The sequence below is a fragment of the Cebus imitator genome, unplaced genomic scaffold (assembly GCF_001604975.1).
Source record: "Cebus imitator isolate Cc_AM_T3 unplaced genomic scaffold, Cebus_imitator-1.0 Scaffold50, whole genome shotgun sequence".
Lineage (NCBI taxonomy): Eukaryota > Metazoa > Chordata > Mammalia > Primates > Cebidae > Cebus > Cebus imitator.
Genome location: NW_016107365.1, coordinates 6137483 through 6158536, shown reverse-complemented (window position 1 = coordinate 6158536; position 21054 = coordinate 6137483). Strand labels below are relative to the sequence as shown.

The 21054-nt window shown below is 40.5% G+C and overlaps 1 protein-coding gene across 2 annotated transcripts in view; it reads right to left on the bottom strand.

Moving 5' to 3' along the window:
* Positions 1-21054, bottom strand: part of IQGAP2 (IQ motif containing GTPase activating protein 2) — a 306128-nt gene that overhangs the window by 139293 nt on the left and 145781 nt on the right. For both annotated transcript variants that reach the window (XM_017527675.2, XM_037738181.1), the window contains exons 3-5: positions 13585-13741; positions 5158-5235; positions 158-234 (exon numbers count right to left, since the gene is read on the bottom strand). In XM_017527675.2, the coding sequence (XP_017383164.1) occupies positions 158-234; positions 5158-5235; positions 13585-13741 (312 nt within the window). The remainder of the gene's footprint in view (positions 1-157; positions 235-5157; positions 5236-13584; positions 13742-21054) is intronic.

Genomic DNA, 21054 nt, shown 5'->3' with positions numbered 1-21054 from the left:
CATTATTTTAATTTTGTACCAGCAAATCCAAAACAATGGAATCTAATAAAAAGTTCTTCAAACTATTCAAGTAACTTAAAATCTCTTTTAAAATTGAAATTTTAGTTTTATTTAAATCTACTCCCTAGAGTGTCTTTTAGCTGCATTTTTCCCCTACCTCAGTGCGTGAATGCAATATATCATTCTTGGTATGTTTTTCCGATCATAGACATCTGTTGTTTCTGGATAAAATATCTGGAAAACAAAATAAACAATACTTTTATTATACATTTTTGCTTCATTTTAACTCCCTGAAATGATCCTATTTTGATTGTCCTTGCTATCCTACAATTATGTAAATATGGAGGAACCTCTCCGGCACTGCTTCATCCTGCAGTGGAGATAGGCCAATCACTGTATCTGGACCCCTGCCCGACAGCATGCCTCTTGGTGGTCCACAAGAGGATGGTGGGGGCCCCAGCCAGCTACTCCAAGAAGGCTGTGTCCACAGTGGTGGTGGCAGTGTTTCCTTTCACAGGGCATGAGCACAGGTGGGCTCTGCCTCCCTTTATACTCCTGTGACTTCCCAGAGGTCCCACGGGCCTGAGAAAGGGTGTCCTTTTAATAACTACTTTATTTCATTGTTAAAAACTTGGCATATATGTTCTGTACACATGTATACATGCATATATAATACAAACACAATTTTTAAAAGTCTGCTTAAAGTAATACGTTTTCACCAAATAAAATCTGGAAAGTATATAAGGTATGAAGGAAAAACACCTATGACCCCACCTCCCAGATTGCCACTGTTAGCAATTTTGTCCCTATTTTTCTTCTGGTCTTTTTTTCTATATGTCTCTGATTTTGTAGGTTTATAGATATGTGTGCATATGGAAACAAAATTGTACTTAGTGTAAACCTGTTTAAAACACTTAACAACACAAGTATTTCCCATCCCCATCATTATTCTGTAAGATTATTTTTAATAGATGTATATGATTCTTTTATATTTTTGAATCATAGCTTAGCCAGTTCCCCATGGTTGAAGATGGTTTGTTTTGCTTCTAATTTTTTCCCTATTTTAAGCCACTGCAATGAATATTTTTGCATTTTCTTCTTTCTTTTTTTTTTTTTTTTTTTTTTTTNTTGAGATGGAGTTTTGTTCTTGTTGCCTAGGCTCGAGTGCAGTGGTGCGATCTCAGCTCACCACAACCTCCACCTCCCTGATTCAAGCAATTCTCCTGCCTCAGCCTCCCGAGTAGGTGGGATTACAGGCATGTGCCGCCACGCCTGGCTAATTTTGTATTTTTAGTAGTAGAGATGGGGTTTCTCCATATTGGTCAGGCCAGTCTCAAACTCCTGACCTCAGGTGATCTGCCCACCTCAGCCTCCCAAAGTGCTGAGGTTACAGGCGTGAGCCATCACACACGGCCTATTTCTGCATTTTCTGAGCATCTGATAATTTTGGATAATCATCTAAATATGAAATTACTAAACTGAAAGGTCTGAACATCAAGGTTTCGAACACACTTTGATACTCTTTTCTTTTTAAAACATTTTTATTTTAGGTTTGGGGTGGATATGAAGGTTTATTACACAGCTAATGTGTGTCACACGGGTTTATTGTACATATTATTTCATACTTTTTTTCTTAAACTTGAAAATAACAGCCTGATAAGAAACAGATTTCAGGCCAGTTGCAGTGGCTCATGCCCGTAATCCCAGCACTTTGGAGGCTGATGAGGGGGCAGATCACCTGAGGTCAAGAGTTCAAAACCAGCCTAGCCAACATATAAAACCCCATCTCTATAAAATTAGCCTGGTGTGGTGGTGCATGCCTGTAATCCCAGCTACTTGGGAGGCTGAGACAGGAGAATTGCTTGAACCTGGAAGGCAGAGGTTGCAGTAAGCCGCATGCACCACTGCACTCCAACCTGGGTGACAAGAGCGAAACTCCGTCTAAAAACAAACAAACAAGCAAACAAACAAACAAATCAACAGAAGAAACAGATTTCAGAGTGAGGCACCAAACTTCTGTGTTTCTAAGCACACACAAAAAATAAACTTGAGGCTTTTAAAATTAAGATAATCATTCAGACATTATTTGCTTTAAGTAAATATTTTATAAAAATGAATTCGAAAACTAAAATCATGTATCATATGGTAGTACTTGACACTCAAGGACAATTTTCTATTGGTCATTGAGAAGAGCTGAGACAAGAAAGAAACAAAATTTCTTGAGCTAATCACTAAATACTTAAAGAAATGGCAGTAGCCTAGGAAATTTAAAAAGCCTTTCCAACTTTCTTTTAACACATTTGCTACTAAAGTGTCAATGAGAAGAGGATCACCAAATTCAGAAGAGTATTAGCTGGGTGTAGCAGTGTTTTGGAAGGCAGAGGCAGGCGGATCACCTGAGGTCAGGAGTTCAAGACCAGCTTGACCAACATGGTAAAACTCCGTCTCTACCAAAAAATAAAAAAAAAAAAAAAAATAGCTGGTCATGGTGGAGCACGCTTGTAGTCCCAGCTACTTGGGAGACTGATGCAGGAGAATCAGTTGAACTCAGGAGGCAAAGATTGCAGTGAGCTGAGGTGGCACCACTGCAGTCCAGCCTGGGCGACAGAGTAAGACTCCATCTCAAAAAACAACAAAAGAAAGTATTACCAGGTTTAAAGTTCTCTATGTAAGGAGAGAACAACTACAACTGCCTCTTCCCTTTTCTTTAAACAAGAACCTGTTATATTTATATTTCTCCTGGAAATAATAAAAACCAATGTTAAAATAGAATCTGCTATATAACACCACTTGTTTGACCCTAAATACACACAACTTGAAAAGGTTTACATCAAATCGATCAAATCTAATAAAATTATCCGAATTTGATGTTGCCTTATACAGAACAATTCTGTTTAAATTCTTTTTTTAATTAATCTGTTTACCACCCATTCTCTAGTTAGTACTTGCTAAATCACAATCCAGAAATATGAATTATGTATTATAGTTAGTTCTTAGAAGGAAACAGCATCTAACATTCTGGGCATTTTAGGATAAGAGAAAATATTTGATTAAAAATGACAGAACAAAATTTAAATATTGATCATTTCAAGATAAAATGAGATTGAGCTAAAAGAGATATGGGCACAATTATATTAAAAATAGGCATTCATAAATTACATTTAAGGAATCTTCTGTTTCTGTGGTAGTGGATGTTTTTCATTGCAAACCTGGCAAAACAGAGGTCTTCATAACTCAGTAGCTTATCCTCTTGACCTCCAGCAAGACCACTCCTAAATAATTTTTAAGAAATAGCTGGACAGGCCAGGTATGGTGGCTCATGCCTGTAATCCCAATACTTTGGGAGGCCGAGGTGGGCAGATCACCTGAAGTCAGGAGTTTGAGACCAGCTTGGCCAACATGGAAAAAACCCGTCTCTACAAAATACAAAAAATAGCCAGGCGTGGTGGTGCACACCTGTAAACCCACCTACTTGGGAGGCTGAGGCAGGAGAATCACTTGAACCTGGGAGGTGGAGGTTGCAGTAAGCTGAGACTGCGCCACTGCACTCCAGCTTGGGTGGCAGAGTGAGAGTCTACCTCAAAAAAAAAAAAAAAAAAAGCTGTACATACTAAGCAACACTAGGAGCAAGCTATTGACCCTGATGGGTCTCAAGGACCACATGCAGAGCAAAAACAATGTGACTCAAAGGTTACCTGCTGTATGATTACATTTATATACTGTGCTTAAAATGCCAAAACTATAGAAATGGAGAACATATTAGTGGTTGCCAGGGAACAGGGCTGGGGAGGGATGCAATCAGAAGGACCACTCTTCTGTGTGCCTGTGTCTTGACTGTGGTAGTGGTTACACAAATCTATTAATGGGATAAAACTGCACAGAATCATGCATACATGCACACACATGCACATTCATACAAATAAATGCATGTGAAATGGTGAAAACAGAAGAAAGTCTGTAGTCTCATTTACATTAATACACCAATGTCAATTTAATATGTACTGCAGTTTGATGTCACCACTAGGGGAAAGCTGAATGAAGGATACACATAGAAGCACTATTTTTACAGCTTCCTGTGATTCTATAATTATTTCAAAAGAACAAGTTTAAAAAATAGTTCTACAATTTTTGTCAGATGTAATTATTTCCTCATTTCCTCCACTTGCCTAATTCTCTCACAGACTTTAGGATGCCTGCTCTTTGAATTTAACAAGCACTGAATGTTTGCTGAGTAAATTATATTTAGGAGATCTATTTTCAGAGTAAGAGCTATAACCCCCTAGCCTTTACAAGTGATATTATGTGTTATAATAATAATTTATAGGCCGAGTGTGGTAGCTCATCCCTATAATCCCAGCGCTTTTGGGATGTCATGGAAGATAGATCGCTTGAGCTCAGGAGTCTGAGACCAGTCTGGCCAACATGGCAAAACTCTGTTTCTACAAAAATAAATACAAGGATTAGCTGGGCATGGTGGCAGCTACTTGTCTGTGGTCCCAGTTACTCAGGAGGCTGAGGTGGGAGAATCACTTAATATGGGAGGTGGAAGTGGTAGTGAGCTGAGATCCAACCACTGTACTCCAGACTAGGTGACAGAGCCAGGCTGTCTTGAAACAAAATTTTGTAAACAATAATTTACAAAAAATAAATTTACAATAATTTACAGTAATAAAATATATAATGATACAATGAGTTTTTCTTTTTTTTTTTTTTTAATAGAGACAGGGTCTTGTCATGTTGCCCAGGCTGGTCTCAAACTCCTGGCCTCAAGTGATTCTCTCACCTTAGCCTCCCAAAGTATGCTGGGATTACAGGCATGAGCCACCACACCTGGCTGAGACTTGGAATCTTTATGTGCAAATAGCAACACAAGAAAGGGAGTTGGCTGTTTTAGACAGATCAACTACCTACCAGCTATAGCTTGTTCTGCCTTTATTTTGTACACACTTTTACCTGGCTGCTCTCAATCTGTGCACACCCCTCATTCTGAGTTCTTGCCATATGTTACTTTGGATAGGTCTTTCCGTATTTTTTAGTCCTCACATTTCTCATTTCTACATTAACATAACCCAGCCTCCAAAGTCATTGCTTATAAAGAGGTGTTTGTGCACTACCCCTTTGCCCTTCCAGTTCAAGTTCCAGTGTGTGAAGGCTTACCTTGGGTAGACCGATAGACTCCATTGCTCTTAACCACTGGACAGTATTATCGGTGTGTCGAAAATGAAGGCCGGACTTCTAACATGAGGATAGGAGGGAAAAAAGGAGAGAAGGAACCACACAAAAAGTGAGTCATTTTTAGTAACATTTTTCATGTACAGGATGCTTTTCAATTGTACTTCTTTTGGAACAGAGTTATTAATGTTCACATAAACAGAGACATGCTAAAGGAGGCTAGACTGTATCTTGGCAACATCCCAACCATCTGTCACAAATCATGAATTTCCATAATGCATACATTTGAGGTAAATTCTGAACTAGAATCTCCAAGACCATTTAATGTCTAGCAATGCTTAAGGATGTTTTATGAGACACATGTACACAGGCATGGGTGTGTACACACATACACACACACACACACACATGCATGTCGTCTAGATTTTGGCAACCATGGCTGAGAGGCCTAGCAACTTCAGAAAAAAACAGGATTTTCAGAAGATTACATTTTCTTTTGGTTCTAATCATGAATGTAATATTTCTGCAGAAAACCTGGAATAAATGTAGCCAAAATACAAACATGAAAACATAAACAAAAAACATCCTCCAATTCAGAGCTAATTTTATTATTGATTCTTCTAATTTAACCCTGATCTTGGCCTTGTATAAGAAGCAAACCTTCACCAGAAACATTTAACAATATCTTTTTCTATCCCTACAATAAAAATAGTTTTTGTATATCTTCCATTTCTTTTTTAGTCATTACCAGAAGGTCATTTCTTCTGCACAGTCTGTAAGTATAGCATTCTTGCCTGTATCACATAAAAATTTATCAGGAATGAACTATTAAGAAATTTAAAATGATCTTTTGATTTTCACTTATTAAATGCATAGCACAATGTTATCTGTTCATTGTAATTTTAAACAAATGTACAAAACAATAACTATAGCAAGTTTTACCATATAACTAACATTCAGTAGTAATCACATTTAGAAAGTTTGGCTCTTCCCACCTTCTGTTATCTTCTACATCTAATAATTTGTTATATAAAAAGTATTTTCATGGCTTTTAGAAATTATAAATTATAATCAAATTAACATTTGACAAATGTTTCTGCCTTTTTAATGATAGCCACTATTCATGATTGAACCATGTGTTCCAATCACTTTATGTAAATTATCCCTAATTTTCAAAATACCCTAAAAGGTAATTATCATTCCTATTTTTTTCCAGTGTTCATAACAGCTTCATTTTAATAGACCAGAACTGTGAATAACGGAAATGTCCTTTAGTGGGTGAATAAGATCAAACAAACTCTGGTGCATTCATACAATGAAATAAATTCCTTTCTTTCTTTTTTTTTTTTTTTTTTTTTTTTTTAGACAGAGTCTTGCTCTGCCACCCAGGCTGGAGTGCAGTGGCGCGATCTCGGCTCACTGCAACCTCTGTCTCCTGGGTTCAAGCAATTCTCCTGCCTCAGCCTCCTGAGTAGCTTGGACTATAGGCATGCACCACCATGAATTTTTTTTTTCGATTTTTTTTTTTTTTTTATTTTTAGAAGAAACAGGGTTTCACCATGCTGGCCAGGCTGGTCTCAAACTCCTGACTTCGTGATCCTCCTGCCTTAGCCTCCCAAAGTGCTGGGATTACAGACATGAGCCACCTCACCCAACCATAAATACCTATTTTTTAACAATGTGGAAAGATAGGCCAAAAAGATGAAGTGATTTGCCTAAAGTCAAGTAGCTGTGAAGTGGCTGAACTGGGATTCAAGACTACGTCTCTCTGGATCTGAAAACCCTTCCTATGCTAACACTCTCCCAGAGAAGAATGCAGGACCTAGATTGTTCGATTATTCTTTGGAAGGCAAAAATTAACTAGTAATGAAATAGGTAGAGGAAGGGAGAGTTGAAGGAAGGGAAGGAGGGAAAGGAATAAAGAGAGCCCAGAGAGTTGACAGGTCAGACCATACTGTTTGAGTGTTTGTAACTCAGCAAAAATTTGCTTAATACAAATAATCTTCAGACAAGGCCACTCTGTGACCATGGAGAAACAAGACAAAAACAATCCACAATCAAGTTTGAACCAAGACAGAGATGAGAACCCTCTGTGCCACAAAATAAGGTCCCCCTCTTCCAACTAATATGAGCTACTCTGCTTTCTTTACTGATGACAACCTAAGTGCCTATTCAATCTTCCCACCTCCCAGATAAAAATTACCAAGACACCAAATTGATCCCACCTCCTGACAATACCCAAAAGAAAATAGGTTCTTGCTTCCCTAAATTCCTGCTAGAATCACCCAGCACAAGCCCAAATCTACTCACTTCTCTTCCCTGTGATGCATTTTTCTTGTCCAACGAGTTTAATAAACCTAATCTTGTTTGACCATGGTGGGTTTCTGGTGTCCAAAAGTGGTGGGCTCCAACAATCCCAAATCATGTAACAAAGACTCCCATGTATTTAGTGGTTTTTTTTAACGAAGTAATCTCAGGAAAGATACAAATCTCTCTGAACCTTGGTTCCTGAGCCACAAAATGCTTCTCTGAGTTGCATCAGTTGTTAAACTGAGAATATATGGAAGGTGTTTAGTTGCAAAGTTAACCTAAGAATGCAGTAACTATTAGCTATAATAATTATTACACTACAAGATTAGGCTTGGAACTTTCATTTACCTTTAAGGTTAGAAAAAAGTTCAGTGCTTCACGTTAAGAGGCACTGAAGAAAAGGGTGGTTATCTTGATCATCTTTCTGCAACAAATGAAATGACAAGATTTCAAATCTTTCATCCTTTTAAACCACCTGTGAATGTTCACTTCAGAACCCTATGATTCATGTTTGCATACTTAAAGAGCACACTTTGGCAAGTGAATTCCAGCAATAACATTACCAATCTACTGAGTGTGCTTCAGTTGGAGTAAAAACGGTCTTCTAAATAGGCTTGAAATAATCTCAGTCCATTATAGTCATTTCTAACTAGTGTTTTCTTCCCCTTCCAGTCCTGTATATTACTATTAGATGAGGTCACATGTCTACAGTCAGATTTAGCCAAGGGTTGATGTTGTCCATACACCTAATTTCTTTCAGGTATTAGACCAGGAAACATTCCACTGCTGAGCTATTACACCAGCAAACATGGTTCATCTACTTTAAATTGCATAGATAAGGAATTACGTGGTCCTCATTGGATGCTAACATCATGCGTATTGGAATCAGAACATTTTAAAACCATGAGGTAGTTTAGAAACCAATAACATTATTCAAATTTGCTTATTTTACAGATGGGAAAACTGAGGGCACAAGCAAGACACTTGAGTTGCCTAACTTGTTAGGCTCAAGGTTAAGACTCCCTTGCAGAACCCCTTACTTCAAGTCCAAATGTTATATTCATTTTACTGCTCAAGTGCCTTAGAACAAGCACTGCCTCCAATATTCACTAGATGCTCATGTCTATCAGGCACCGTGCCAAGTGCCTTGCACAGATCATTCTGTGCCTCACAATATCTCTACAAAGGCAGATACTGTTATTTGGTTGAGGATCCCTTATCTGAAATGTTTGGCATCAGAAGTGTTTCAAGTTTCTGATTTTTACAAATTCTGGAATATTTGCATCAGACATACTCACTGAGCATCCCTAATCCAAAAATCAGAAATCCATAATGCTCCAAGGAGCATTTCCTTTGAGTGTCACGTCGGTATTCAAAAAGTTTTGAATTTCGGAGCAACTTGGGTTTTTGATTAAGGATACTCAATCTGTATTCCCACTTCACAGGTGAGGAAACTGAGGCTCAGAGTGCTAAAGTGAATGGTGAAGCTAGACTCTGAAGTATTTTGATTCTACAGTTCACACTGCTAACCACTGTGTGCATGTCTTCCCTATCTAAGACACACCTACATATTCAATGAGAATGTATTATAAACCTGCAATTATCAAGGCACTGTTCAGGGTACTCTTTATCTTTGAGCCTTGTCAGACTGAAACCTCTCCAAGGAATGCCGTTTCGTCCTCTTCTTTCTGTTGTCTGCCTGGGAAAACTCTAGTCTCTCAAGCCCCCACCATGGAAACCTTCCTGGTCCTTCACCATCCAACACCCCCTTTAGAATGGACGAGACTGCTCCCTCCTCCTTGGTCATCTCCCACTGTCATCCAGCTGTCTTCTCCTCACGGCCCTCCAACCATTTCTATTTCCTTTTCAGGATCCACCCCTGGTTTTCCCTCTGGAAGCAGTTCACTTCTTGTCTGTGCAGGCCGCTGTCATTGGTCTGAATTATCCCCTTGCTGGACTCCATCCCCGCCTTCATTCTCCTTCTGGTTTGTTCTCTGCATAGCAGCAACTGATCTTTCTGAAGCACAAACTGCACCATATAGCATCACAACGCTTCTGATTGCTGTCCCCCCAACATAGCATGAAAGCTCAGGTGCTCCATGGGGCCTGAATGGCTGTGCAGTCTCATCTCTGCTCTTCCTGGCCTCATCTTCATGACCATCCCTTTCAACCACACCGTTATGGCCAAGCTCTTTTCCTCCCTGTGGCTCCCTCTCTTTGGGCAGTTCTTCCCAGTGTCCACCCCTGACTGCACACGGATGACTTTCTTCTCGCTCTTCCATCCTCAGAGTAAACTCTTCCCCAGAGAAGCCTCATCTCCTGGTTGTTGCTATCTACCCATAACATTGGCTTTTGTGTCTTCCTTTAGACACTTATCACAATTCATAGCTGTAAATTCACTTAGTCTGCCTCCCTGCCACCACGAAACCAGGCCCATGTCTGCTTGGCTCACTAACCTGCCATTAGTGCCTAGAACAGTTCCTGGCATGCGACGGGTCTTGATAAGTGTTGGATGGATGAATGAATTCCACCCTATATGTATTTCTGTAGTGGTACGTCTTTATCTTCCTTCTCTACAACTGTATTGCACTTGTGATATTAATGTTTATTCACCTATAAAGAGCAGTGGTTCTTAACTCAAACCTTAGCAGCGCAGAAGTAAAGAATCACCTGCAGATGATTTATTAAGAGTATTGCTTCCTGGGTCAAGAGATTCTGTCTGACTTAGTAGTCTGGGGTGGGACCCAAGAATCCAATTTTTACATACTCCCATTAGGTGGTTCAGCAGGAGGCTTGAGCACCATTCTTAGAGGAAGGGTGTCACACTCAGTGTATTGAGTACATACTGAATAAAGCACAGAAGACAAGAAAAGGAATGGAATCCTTTGGCTTCTGTGAAACTATTATTATTCATTCCTTTATCCAACAGCTATTCCCCAAGCACCTACTATGGATCAGACCCTGCACCATTCCCTGGGGATGGGGCATAGAGGCACACATGGTGCCTGCCTGCTTTACGATGTACTATGGCATGTGCAAGAGGGACTGTGTCAGGAGCTGCAGCGCACATGGCATGGGTATGTAACTCAGACCTGGTGTGGAGGGCGGAAGTGGCCGTGGAAAAAATACTCATAACTGGAAAGTTGAACTCTACCCCTCAGGACATCTTTCCAACCTGAAATTAATGAGGAACCAGGGTTGTAAATAAGCTGGCAGACAAAGAGAATGGGGTAGCACGAAAGCTCCTGTCTACCTAACTGATGCTCATCAAAGCTGCCGGTGCCAGGGCCAACATATTTTATGGCTGCAGTCTACGCAGACCCTGCAGCGAGAGGCTGAGTTCACTGAATTCATGGTTTCCAGACGGCACGAGGGGCAAGGGCTGGGTTAGTGAGAGTTCCCTTGTGCTCTAACGTCTTTGCCTTAGTCCTATGATTTAGCGCTCCTTGCAAAGGGCTACATGACATGCTTCAGTCCTGAACAACACAGTATCAGGAAGCTGAGTTACCTGTTTGCTAATATTTATCTCCTTTCATCTTTTGTATGAGAAATGAAAAGACCCTAAAATAAAATTTTATAATTACATGGCAAATCACTGAAAGTTTCCATCAAGAACGCTAGGTACTTTCAGGGATTTAATAAAGAAAAAAAGCAAACCTCTTTTCTGCAGTGGAGAAAGGACCCCCCCACGTGGGGTCCTTTCCGTGTGTCTTATGTTTTTTCTTTTAGCTCCGCAAAGAGGGGCTCCCACACCACAGCGGGCCATTGCCTCCCTCCTGCCGTGACTCCCTCCTTCCTGCCCATCTCCCAGCATCACCTTTGTGCCACCCAGCCTTCCAGGGATCTGATGGGGGGAGGGGTGGCATCGCTCTTGTGATGTTTCACTTAGGGATGTCATCACCTGCCTAACCCCCCAAGTATTTTATTCCATAACCAGAAATTGCAAATATTATTTCCCTTGTTCCCATTCCAAAGAGAGGTTGCTATTCATTTAAATAATAGGATCTCTGATTCCAGGAGGAGAAGGTACCTGTTTAAGTTGTGATGAGGCAACTGCCTTGAGGGCCAAGGGCTGATCTGGAGGGACGCTCCTATATTCAAGGTATACAATGTTCCAGGAAGAGAAAAGGACTAGCCCACACACTGCTCTTAGGCTAACTTCCATGAAGGCCGTCTTCTCAGCCTGATTCTCACAGTCCATAAAAGTCAAAAGAAAACCTTTAATTCCCTTTCAGTTGAGCTGGAGCCTACCCCAAACTCTATCATCAAATCTACATAAGTGTTGATACTGACAGACCTAGATCTTGATTATAGCCAGAATAAAAGCAATGAAAAGAAGACAAGCTGTAGTCTACAATGTGGACAGATATTTATTTTGTGGAGAGATGATACAGATGGTCTTTTTCTGGACTTCTCTGAATTTCTAAAAATATTTGTCAAAAAAATTTTTCTAAACTTTAATTTTAGCTGGCTAAGTTATCATTTTATTAAAGTCCTGTGGAAGGTTAACATGAGCTGGAACTCTGGAGTGAAACTTCATGAACTCAAATTTACTTTAATAAACGTGAACCTTTTTATTTATAACATTATTCAAGGCAAAAACTTTTGTTTGGTTACCTTTTTGACTAGGCTAGAAAAACAGACTCAAAATAAATTTGACAAGTGATCTTGTCCACTGTTAGCCTTAAAGATAATTCAAACATTCTATCCGTGTTTAATATACACATTTAAAGAATATATTTTGCTTAAAGAACGGAAGAGTACTATGAATCATGCAATAAATGGGAAATCATTCCTTTTCCAACTTACTCAACACATTCCCTGCAGCTGTAAGAGAAATAACTGTTCAGAATACTTGAAAATCTGCAGATAAAAAATACTGATATAGAGAACTAAATGCATTAAAAAAAAAAGATAAAGTTTCAAAGAAGCTTTGGAAACCTTGACCTGCAGCAGACAATAGGTCACATGTTGCATCGTAGAACACCAGACATTTAAACATTCTGTTCTGAAGATGCATCGCTAATGGAGAAGCCTTTTAGTTTGGTGTTTGCTTTTTCCTTTTGAATATAAAACTTCAAATGTAAAAAACTACACAGGATAGCATAATGAACTCCTATGTACCCATCATTCAAAATAGTTATGAACTCACAGACAGCTTTTTATCATCTGTCTACCTTTCCCTCAATTATTTTGAAACAAATCCTAGACGTAGCATTTTATCTGCAAATACTTTGATATGTATCTCTAAAAGACTGGAATTTTTATTATTATAAAATTGGTGTTTATTTTGATTTTGTTTTCTTCTCCCTGCTTCTTCTAAATTTAAATAACAGTGCAGTTTTTATTGTTGATCTTACTTCTTTTTCCTATTATTATTATTTTAGAGACAGGTTCTCACTCTGTTATCCAGGCTGGAGGGCAGTGGTATGATCATAGCTCACTGCAGCCTTGAACTCCTGGGCTCAAGCAATCCTCCTACCTTGGCCTCACAAAGTGTTGGGATTATGGGCAAGAGCTACCACACCCAGCTGTTATGATGTTTCTGAAAGGGCTAAGATAGCTTTTTATTTTCTGATGCTTCCCAAATTAGCCCTGAAACAATTCTTAAAACTAGTTGTACACAAAGTGGTTAGTCACATTTTGTTTTAAACATCAAATGGAAAAGAATTATTGGCTAATTGTTCAACCTTCTTACTTTTTTATCACATTGACCCCAACTCTTTAGGGCCACAAGTTTGGGTACCCAAGATAGGAGTAATAACTGTGTCAGTGGTGAAAAATGGAGTGGTAGCATGCTCCCACTCTTCCATCTCCTGGCACTAACAAAGTCAAAAATGACTTCCATGAAGTCATTCATGGAAGTTGGGGGAGGCATTAGCAAGCTGCACAAATCAGAGGTCTCTCAGCTTCAGACTAGAAATAGAAACACTTTGCTTTGTAAAACTGCTGCTGCCTCAGGAATGATATTAACAGGCTTCAAAGACATCCCCCACTCCCCAAAATCATTACAGAAACACTAAGATTAAAAGAAAGGAGAGGGTATGAAATACCAAACTTTCACTTTTAGCTGGAAGCCAAAACCAATTAGATCTTGGTTACCTTATAACGTGTTTGTTCCACATCATAGATCTTTTTCTCTGATACCATTTTCGGGGCAAAGAACTTGGCTAACTTTGCAAGGTAAACTCCATTCCGGAGCCCTTCTTCCAGTTCAGTGGTTGGTGGCAATTCTTCAACTAAGCAAACTTCCATCCACCTAAAAGGATTAAAAAAATATTAAAGTGACTCCAGTTGGGTAACTTTCTGAAAACGAAGGCAAGCAGTGTTTCGCTGTGTGTGTTGGAGACAAAGCAGGATCTGAAACAAACATCTTTAGGTGTCACTGGTGGGAAGGGAAGACTTTCTGGGTAGAATGAGGATTCTGAACATGAGATGAACAGGGGGAATGAAAGCCCAGAGACGCTGAACTCACTCTCATGCCAGAGCTCGTCAACTGCACCTTTAACTGAGCCTCTGCCAAGTCTCCTTTGTGCCAAAGGAGAAAAAGGCCAAACCATTTTGTATGGGTGAAAGTAGTCCTGCTGACATTAAAGAAAGAATAATTCCAAGTTTATGAGCCATTGGCAGAGGCAATTCTTATAGGGGCTGTGCCTCAAGGAGCACATAGTCCAAAGTACTATAAAATCTGCAGTTCCCTCAGTCCAGGAATGACTACCAGGAAAGGTAGGAAGGCATGGAAAAGGGGCACTGGAATTAAAAAAAAAAGACAAAACTTCTTTAAATAATACACACTCCTTGTTCCAATACCAGGAACTTATTACAACACACTTATCTTTTTTGAGAAGATACAGTACTTAATGGGTTCTGAAAAAAATATCTTAGACAAAGATCAGATTAAACCTAAGATGTTGTGCCAGTATTGTAGAAAAGAGAACACCAAGGTCAATTACTGGCTCAAGGACTTACAGTGGGAGAGGAGACAGGCCAGTGCACATTTCACAATGGTGTGCTGAGGATCTGCCAGAGGTATGAGAATGCTCCTTTCTCGAGTAACTATCACCTACTAGAAGATCCAAGATGCCTGTGTGCAGTTCTCAGCAGGGAGCCCCCGGCCTCCCTGCCACCCAGCTACTGATCTACAAATCAAACTATTAGCATGAACACCATATCTATACAGACAGTCTCCCTAGAGGATCATTAACACAATAGGCACTGATCCTGCCAACACCTGGCACACAGCAGAGCACCATACCGCAATATTAACAACTGATCCTGACCCAAGCCGCCAACACTGTAATGTGTCTGAACCGCTTGTAGCTCTGAATAACAACTTTATAAGTTCAAGAAGCCCCTCATAAGTGGTTATGACAGACCACTTATTAGGCACTATAAGACTGGAATCCAGTAGTCCTCCCTTATCCAAGGTTTCACTTTCTGCAGTTTTAGTTATCTGAGGTCAACTAGTCTGAAAATATTAAATGGTAAGTTCCAGGAATACGCAACTCAGTTTTAAAGTGCATGCCATGCCGAGTAGTATGATGAAATCTCATGCTGTCCCACTCCCATCCCTTCCTCATCACAAGATGGGTAAGTGCAGCACAACAAGATATTGTGAGACAGAGAGGGTCCACATTCACAGAACTTCTATCATGGTATATTGGTATAATTGTTCTGTTTTATTATTAGTTACTATTGTTAATCTCTTTCTGTGCCTAGTTTATAAACTGAGCCTTCACATAGGTATGTATCTCTATGAAAAAACAGTATATTCAGGGTTTGGTGCTATCTTCAGTTTCAGGCGTTCACTGAGGGTCTTCAAACATGGATGGGAGGGTAATAGTGTATATGAGAAAAATATAAACATAAGTCTTGCCTTCAAAGAGCATTAAATATAATTGAGAAGGCAACACAATACCAAGGAAAAGCCAGAGAACCATATGAGGGACTATGATGTGCAATGCTACATGGTAGGATATAATCAGAAAATGTCTGGGAGTAAAGGGGAATCACTGGGCGATCACTGCAGCAATCAAGAAAAACATTAAAAAGGAGGTAGAACCTGGACTTGGCCTTGAAGAATGGAGTACGGTAAGTCCTCACCTACTTGGAAACTGTGAATTTAAGCAAAATAATGTGTAACAAAATCAATTTTACCATAGGCTAATTTCTATAAACAAGTTACACTGGGCACTATGGTTCATGCCTGTAATTCCAGAACTTTGGGAGGGTGAGGTGGGAGGACTGCTTCAGGCCAGGAGTTTGAATCAGCCTAGGCAGCAGTGAGACCCTGGTTCTCTTGTTTTTTTTTGAGACAGAGTCTCGCTGTGTCACCAGGCTTGGGCCAGGCTGGAGTGCAGTGGCGCAATCTCGGCTCACTGCAACCTCCGCCTCCCAGGTTCAAGCAATTCTGTTGCCTTAGCCTCCCAAGTACCTGGGACTACAGGAGCACACCACCATACCCAGCTAATTTTTGAATTTTATTTTTAGTAGAGACTGGGTTTCGCCATGTTGGCTAGGATGGTCTTAATCTCTTGACCCCATGATCCACCTGCCTTGGCCTCCCAAAGTGCAGTGATTACAGGCGTTAGCCACCGTGCCTGGCCAGACCCTGGCTCTCTTAAAAAAAAAAAAAAATGAGCCGGGCATGGTGGTGTGCACCTGTGGTCCCAGTTACTCAGGGGATAGGGTGGAAGGACTGCTTGAGTTTGAGGCTGCAATAAGCCGTAGTCAGGCCACGGCATTCCAGCCCAGGCAACAGTGCAAGACCCTGTCTCTAAAAAGAATTAAGTTCCTATTGCCTATTTCTGGTCACAAAAACACCAGCAAACTTCTAAATAAAGACCAAAACTCTTCTATGTTAAACACTGAAATAAATGTGAGCTATACGTACAACTAAGAAAGATTAACATAAACTTTTGGTATAATGGAGGGGCTCGGAAAAAAAAAAGTAAGATAATTCTTCACTCTCTTATTTCAGTTCAGGGTCTTGGGTGGCCGCAGCCTATCCCCGCAGTTTGTGGGCGGGGGCACCAACCCTGGACAGGATGCGTTCCCACTGGAAGACACGCTCACACCCCCACCACACTCACTCAGGTGGGACAATGAGGCACATCAGGTAACCTGGCATGCGCATCTTTGGGATGTGGAAGACAACAGGAGTGCCCAGAGAAAACCCACACAGAGCTGGGGAGACCACACAAACTCCACACTGGCCCCTTCTTCCTCACCAACATTATGAAGAGATGACATCCAATGAAACGATGTTATTGGAGGACCTGCCGTGGCTGGAGAGGCAGGGAGAGAACCGGAAGCTGGGGAGAACAAAAACTAAAGGCATCAAAGAAACATGGCTGACTCATGAAGAAAGCCCAGAGAAGACAGTGGGCTTTGGGGCTCACGGGGAGAAGACAGCCATGAAGCTGGGCCTTCCCGGTGACGCCAGGCTCTGGAGGGTCTAGCACGCGAGGACAAGTGTTGATATTCATAATCACGAGAAGCAGGGAGCTCCTGGCAGCCTCGCAGAAGAGGAGTGAGGTACTGACAGTGGTAATCAGAGAGAACTGAGCTGGTATAATGGATGCCTCAGAGACCAAGTCCTCTGTCAGGCCTTTCCCATTGTGAGGTGTTGAGCAACAAGATCAGCCAGGAAGAAACGGGAAGGAAGACAACCAAGAGACATTTCCAGGAAACAGTAAGAGGACCTGGTGACAGCTTAGAAAAGGGAGTCAAAAAACAGACAAAGATTGTCAGCCAGGGAGAGGCACTGAGGCAAAGGGAGGGTTCTGCACTGGACTCAGCCACATGGTGGAGGTATGACTGCAAGCAAATCCCCTCGCCTCTCCAAGCCTCAGTTTCTCTCCTCTGCTAAAGGAGGGGTGTTGGTGATGAGAAGAAGCTAGTGATCAAGTCTTTGCCAGCTCTAACATTCTATAGGGCTGTGAAACAGGAAGAACAAGGAACAGGTAAGATGCGATGTTGATGAACTTACTTTTCACATACTTTTCACATTTGAGCCTCACATCAAATAAACTGAAGTAAGAATACCATGGACTTGCTAAATTTTGAAAAGAAGAAATCAATAATAATGCTGCCTTAAAAAAATGCAGCCAAGTTAAAAGCCACTGCTCTAGACCAAGTTTCTAAGCTAAATAAACTAATTTGAGTATTAGGTGATTTCACAATAAAACATATCTGTTTACAAATAATTACATTTTCAAATAATTATCTTGGAAAAGTGCAAGAAATTGTTTCTTACACAAAAATATATGGATTTTTTTAACAACCTGGTAGTTGGGGTATATGTGTGCAGGGTAGGGTTGGGGGTAAACCGGCAATTGGTAGCAAGAATAGAGGAGATAAGTTGACAACCGGGAGCAAAGGGCAGGATGCAAAAATAAAAACTCTGAAGTATGATTATTTCAGAGTTGGGCTTGTTTCTGAAAACAGCTAATCACAGTTATTTTTGTCTATATTAAAATATACGTGCACTTGGTTTAAAACACTGATACCAGGCTGGGGATGGTGGCTTATGCCTATAATCCCAGCACTTTGGGAGGCCAAAGTGGGCAGACCACTTGAGGTCAGGAGTTCGAGACCAGCCTGGTGAACATGGCGAAACCCCATCTCTACTAAAGACAAAAATTAGTCAGGCATGGTAATGGGTGCCTGCAGTCCCAGCTACTTGGGAGGCTGAGGCAGGAGAATTGCTTGAACCCAGGAGGAAGAGGTTGCAGTGAGCCGAGATTGCATCACTGCACTCCAGCCTGGGCGAAAGAGTAAGACTCTGTCTCAAAAAAAAAATTAAAAACAAACAAACAAAAAAACAAAAACAAAAAAAATTTAAAACAAAAAACAAACAAAAAACACTGATAGCAAAAACTTAGCTTAGTACAACCTATTTAAAATATAGGCCATGATTAATTCTTAAAACATTAGGAACTGCTCAAAGGCAAAGGCCATTTCTTCTTTCTTTCTGTAATTCCTTTGTGACTAGAAACCTGTTTACACAAAGCAAGTACCCAACATATGGTTATGAAAGATTCTGACAGCCTAAGAAAAAGTTTCCCAAGCATCACAGTTACATCATAAAATCTTTTAAGATATTGCCAAAAAGTTACAAAATGTTACTTTTTTTAACATTAGGCATTAACGGAGATACCTCTTTTTCTCTGCCTTGAAAGCCAAAAGATGACGTTATTATCAATGACAACTAGTAGTCATTGAGCACTATTTTGTGCCAGAACCTGGACTTGATACCTCATGGGGATTACTATTGAATCTTCTCATGACCACCCATAAGAAAGAGGTGCTATCAGTATCACCATTTGCTGATGATTTTCCCGTGTTTTTCTCAGATTCTGTTGATTTTCTTTTTCTTTTTTTAAATTTTTGTTTCTTCTTCTTTCTTTTTTTTGTTTTTTCTTTTGAGATTCTGTTGATTTTCTGACATGATGTCTGAGGTTTTCCAAAGCTCAGAAAAGGCTAAGGCCACATAGCTCAATAAAGTTGCCAGGGGTCTCTGCTCCTCTAATTCCAACTTTTAGCTTCTCACAACTCACCAAACTGAATCCTCCAGTCTAGGCCTAGTGTGAAAAAAAAAATTGGTAACAAAATACTCCAGGGCTACTTCCAGAGTAGTGGTCAGAGTTCCACTGCTTGGAGACACAGATGTTGTCACTGTTTCAGTATAAGGTCAGAGTATAGTATATTCACTGCCAGGGTTGAGGAGATTCCTGGGGACTCATTTGCTCTCTCAGAACTCCCTCTTTGTCACCAACCTTGCAACAGGCACAGTAAATGGTCCAGGTTTCCCCTTGTGATGCCGTAGCAGGGCAGAGGTGGGATACAGGAAGCTTAGAGCCTATTCAAATGCAGTCACCCCCTCAGGAAGGCCCACAGGCCTAGAGCTCTCAAAGCCCCTTCCAATAAGATACGACTCAGAAACCTGTATGAATTATCAGTCCATATATGATCAACAAACAAAACTATTCTTCTGTGAGAGGTGACACACTCTGCTGACAGGATAACCAGTCAGACTGGGTACTTAACACTGCTCTAAAGGTATTAAAATCCCTCACAATGAAGCAGGAGCCATGATATGCTGGAGTGCAGTGGCACGATCTCAGCTCAATGCAACCTTCATCTCTCGGGTTCAAGCAATTCTCCTGCCTCAGCCTCCTGAATAGCTGGGACTGCAGGCCTGTGCCACCACACCCAGCTAATTTTTATATTTTTAGTAGAGACGGGGTTTCACCATGTTGGCCAGACTGGTCTTGAACTCCTGATCTCGTGATCTGCCCGCCTCAACCTCCCAAAGTGCTGGGGTTACAGGCATGAGTCACCATGCCCTGCCAATATGCAAACTTCTAAACTAGCGCACAATCATCATGTGGGCTGACTAGGCTTTGGATTGATTTTTTAAGTATAAGGAAAAAACTTCAAGCACAGATACTGATATAGAAGTTAAGAAGAAATCACTCAGGCAGATAGCAAGGGTATGGGAGTCCTTGGTAAGGCTTCTCTTTTTTATGTAAAGCAGCCCCAAATCATATCCTAACACAGAGCAGCCTGTGGGCTGGGAGCTTGCACAAGTGAATGTCGGCAGGAACTAAGGACTAGACATGTTCAAGATGACGGCTCCATCTTCCCTTCTCTGCCAGCCATGTGTACTGTAAAGGAGCAGACATGATGGCTCCATCAACTGGAAAGTCCATTAGCATAAGGAGATTAGGATGGGGCCACCAGCCTTCCCCGTGCATTATGTAAATGTCATACCTGATTGAACCAATCTATGAGCCCTATGTAAATAAGACACCGCCTCTTAAAATCAAACTATAAAACTCAAGGCATTTGCTACCATCAGGTCCTTTCTGCTGGGAGACCCATTCTTAAATAATGCTTCATTGTATGAATACATCACATTTATTTATTTATTTATCAGTTTTTGGACATGTTATTTTTCCTCCCAACTTTTTGACTATTGTGAATGATGCTGCTATAAACACTTGTGAACTAGTTTTTGCACTGACGTATCATTTCTCTTGGGTATATACCCAAGAGAATTCCTAGGTCACAGGGTAACTATATGTTCAATCTTTTTAGAACTTTCAGTCTGTTTTCCAAAACAGCTGTACCATTTCCCCTTCCCACCATCAGTGTATGAGGATTTCAATATCTTCACATCCTTGCCAATACTCTTCTTTCTGATTACAGCCGTCCTAGTGGATACAAAGTGGCATCTCATTACGGTTTTGATTTTCATTTCCCTGAGGGTTCATGATATTCCGCTTCTTTTTATGTGGGTATAGCCCCTTTATGTACTTCTGGAGAAATGTTTTTCAAATCGATCTCTCATGTTTTAGTTGAATTATTTGTCTTTTTATTTTTGAGTTATAAGAGTTTCTTACATATTCAGTATACAAGATTATTTGATCTATGATGTGAAAAATATTTCCTCCATTCTATGGGCTGTTTTCACTTTCTTTTTTTTTTTTTTTTTTTTTGACGGGGTTTCCCTTTTTTTTTCTTTTTTTTTGTGCAATGGCGCGATCTCGGCTCACCGCAACCTCC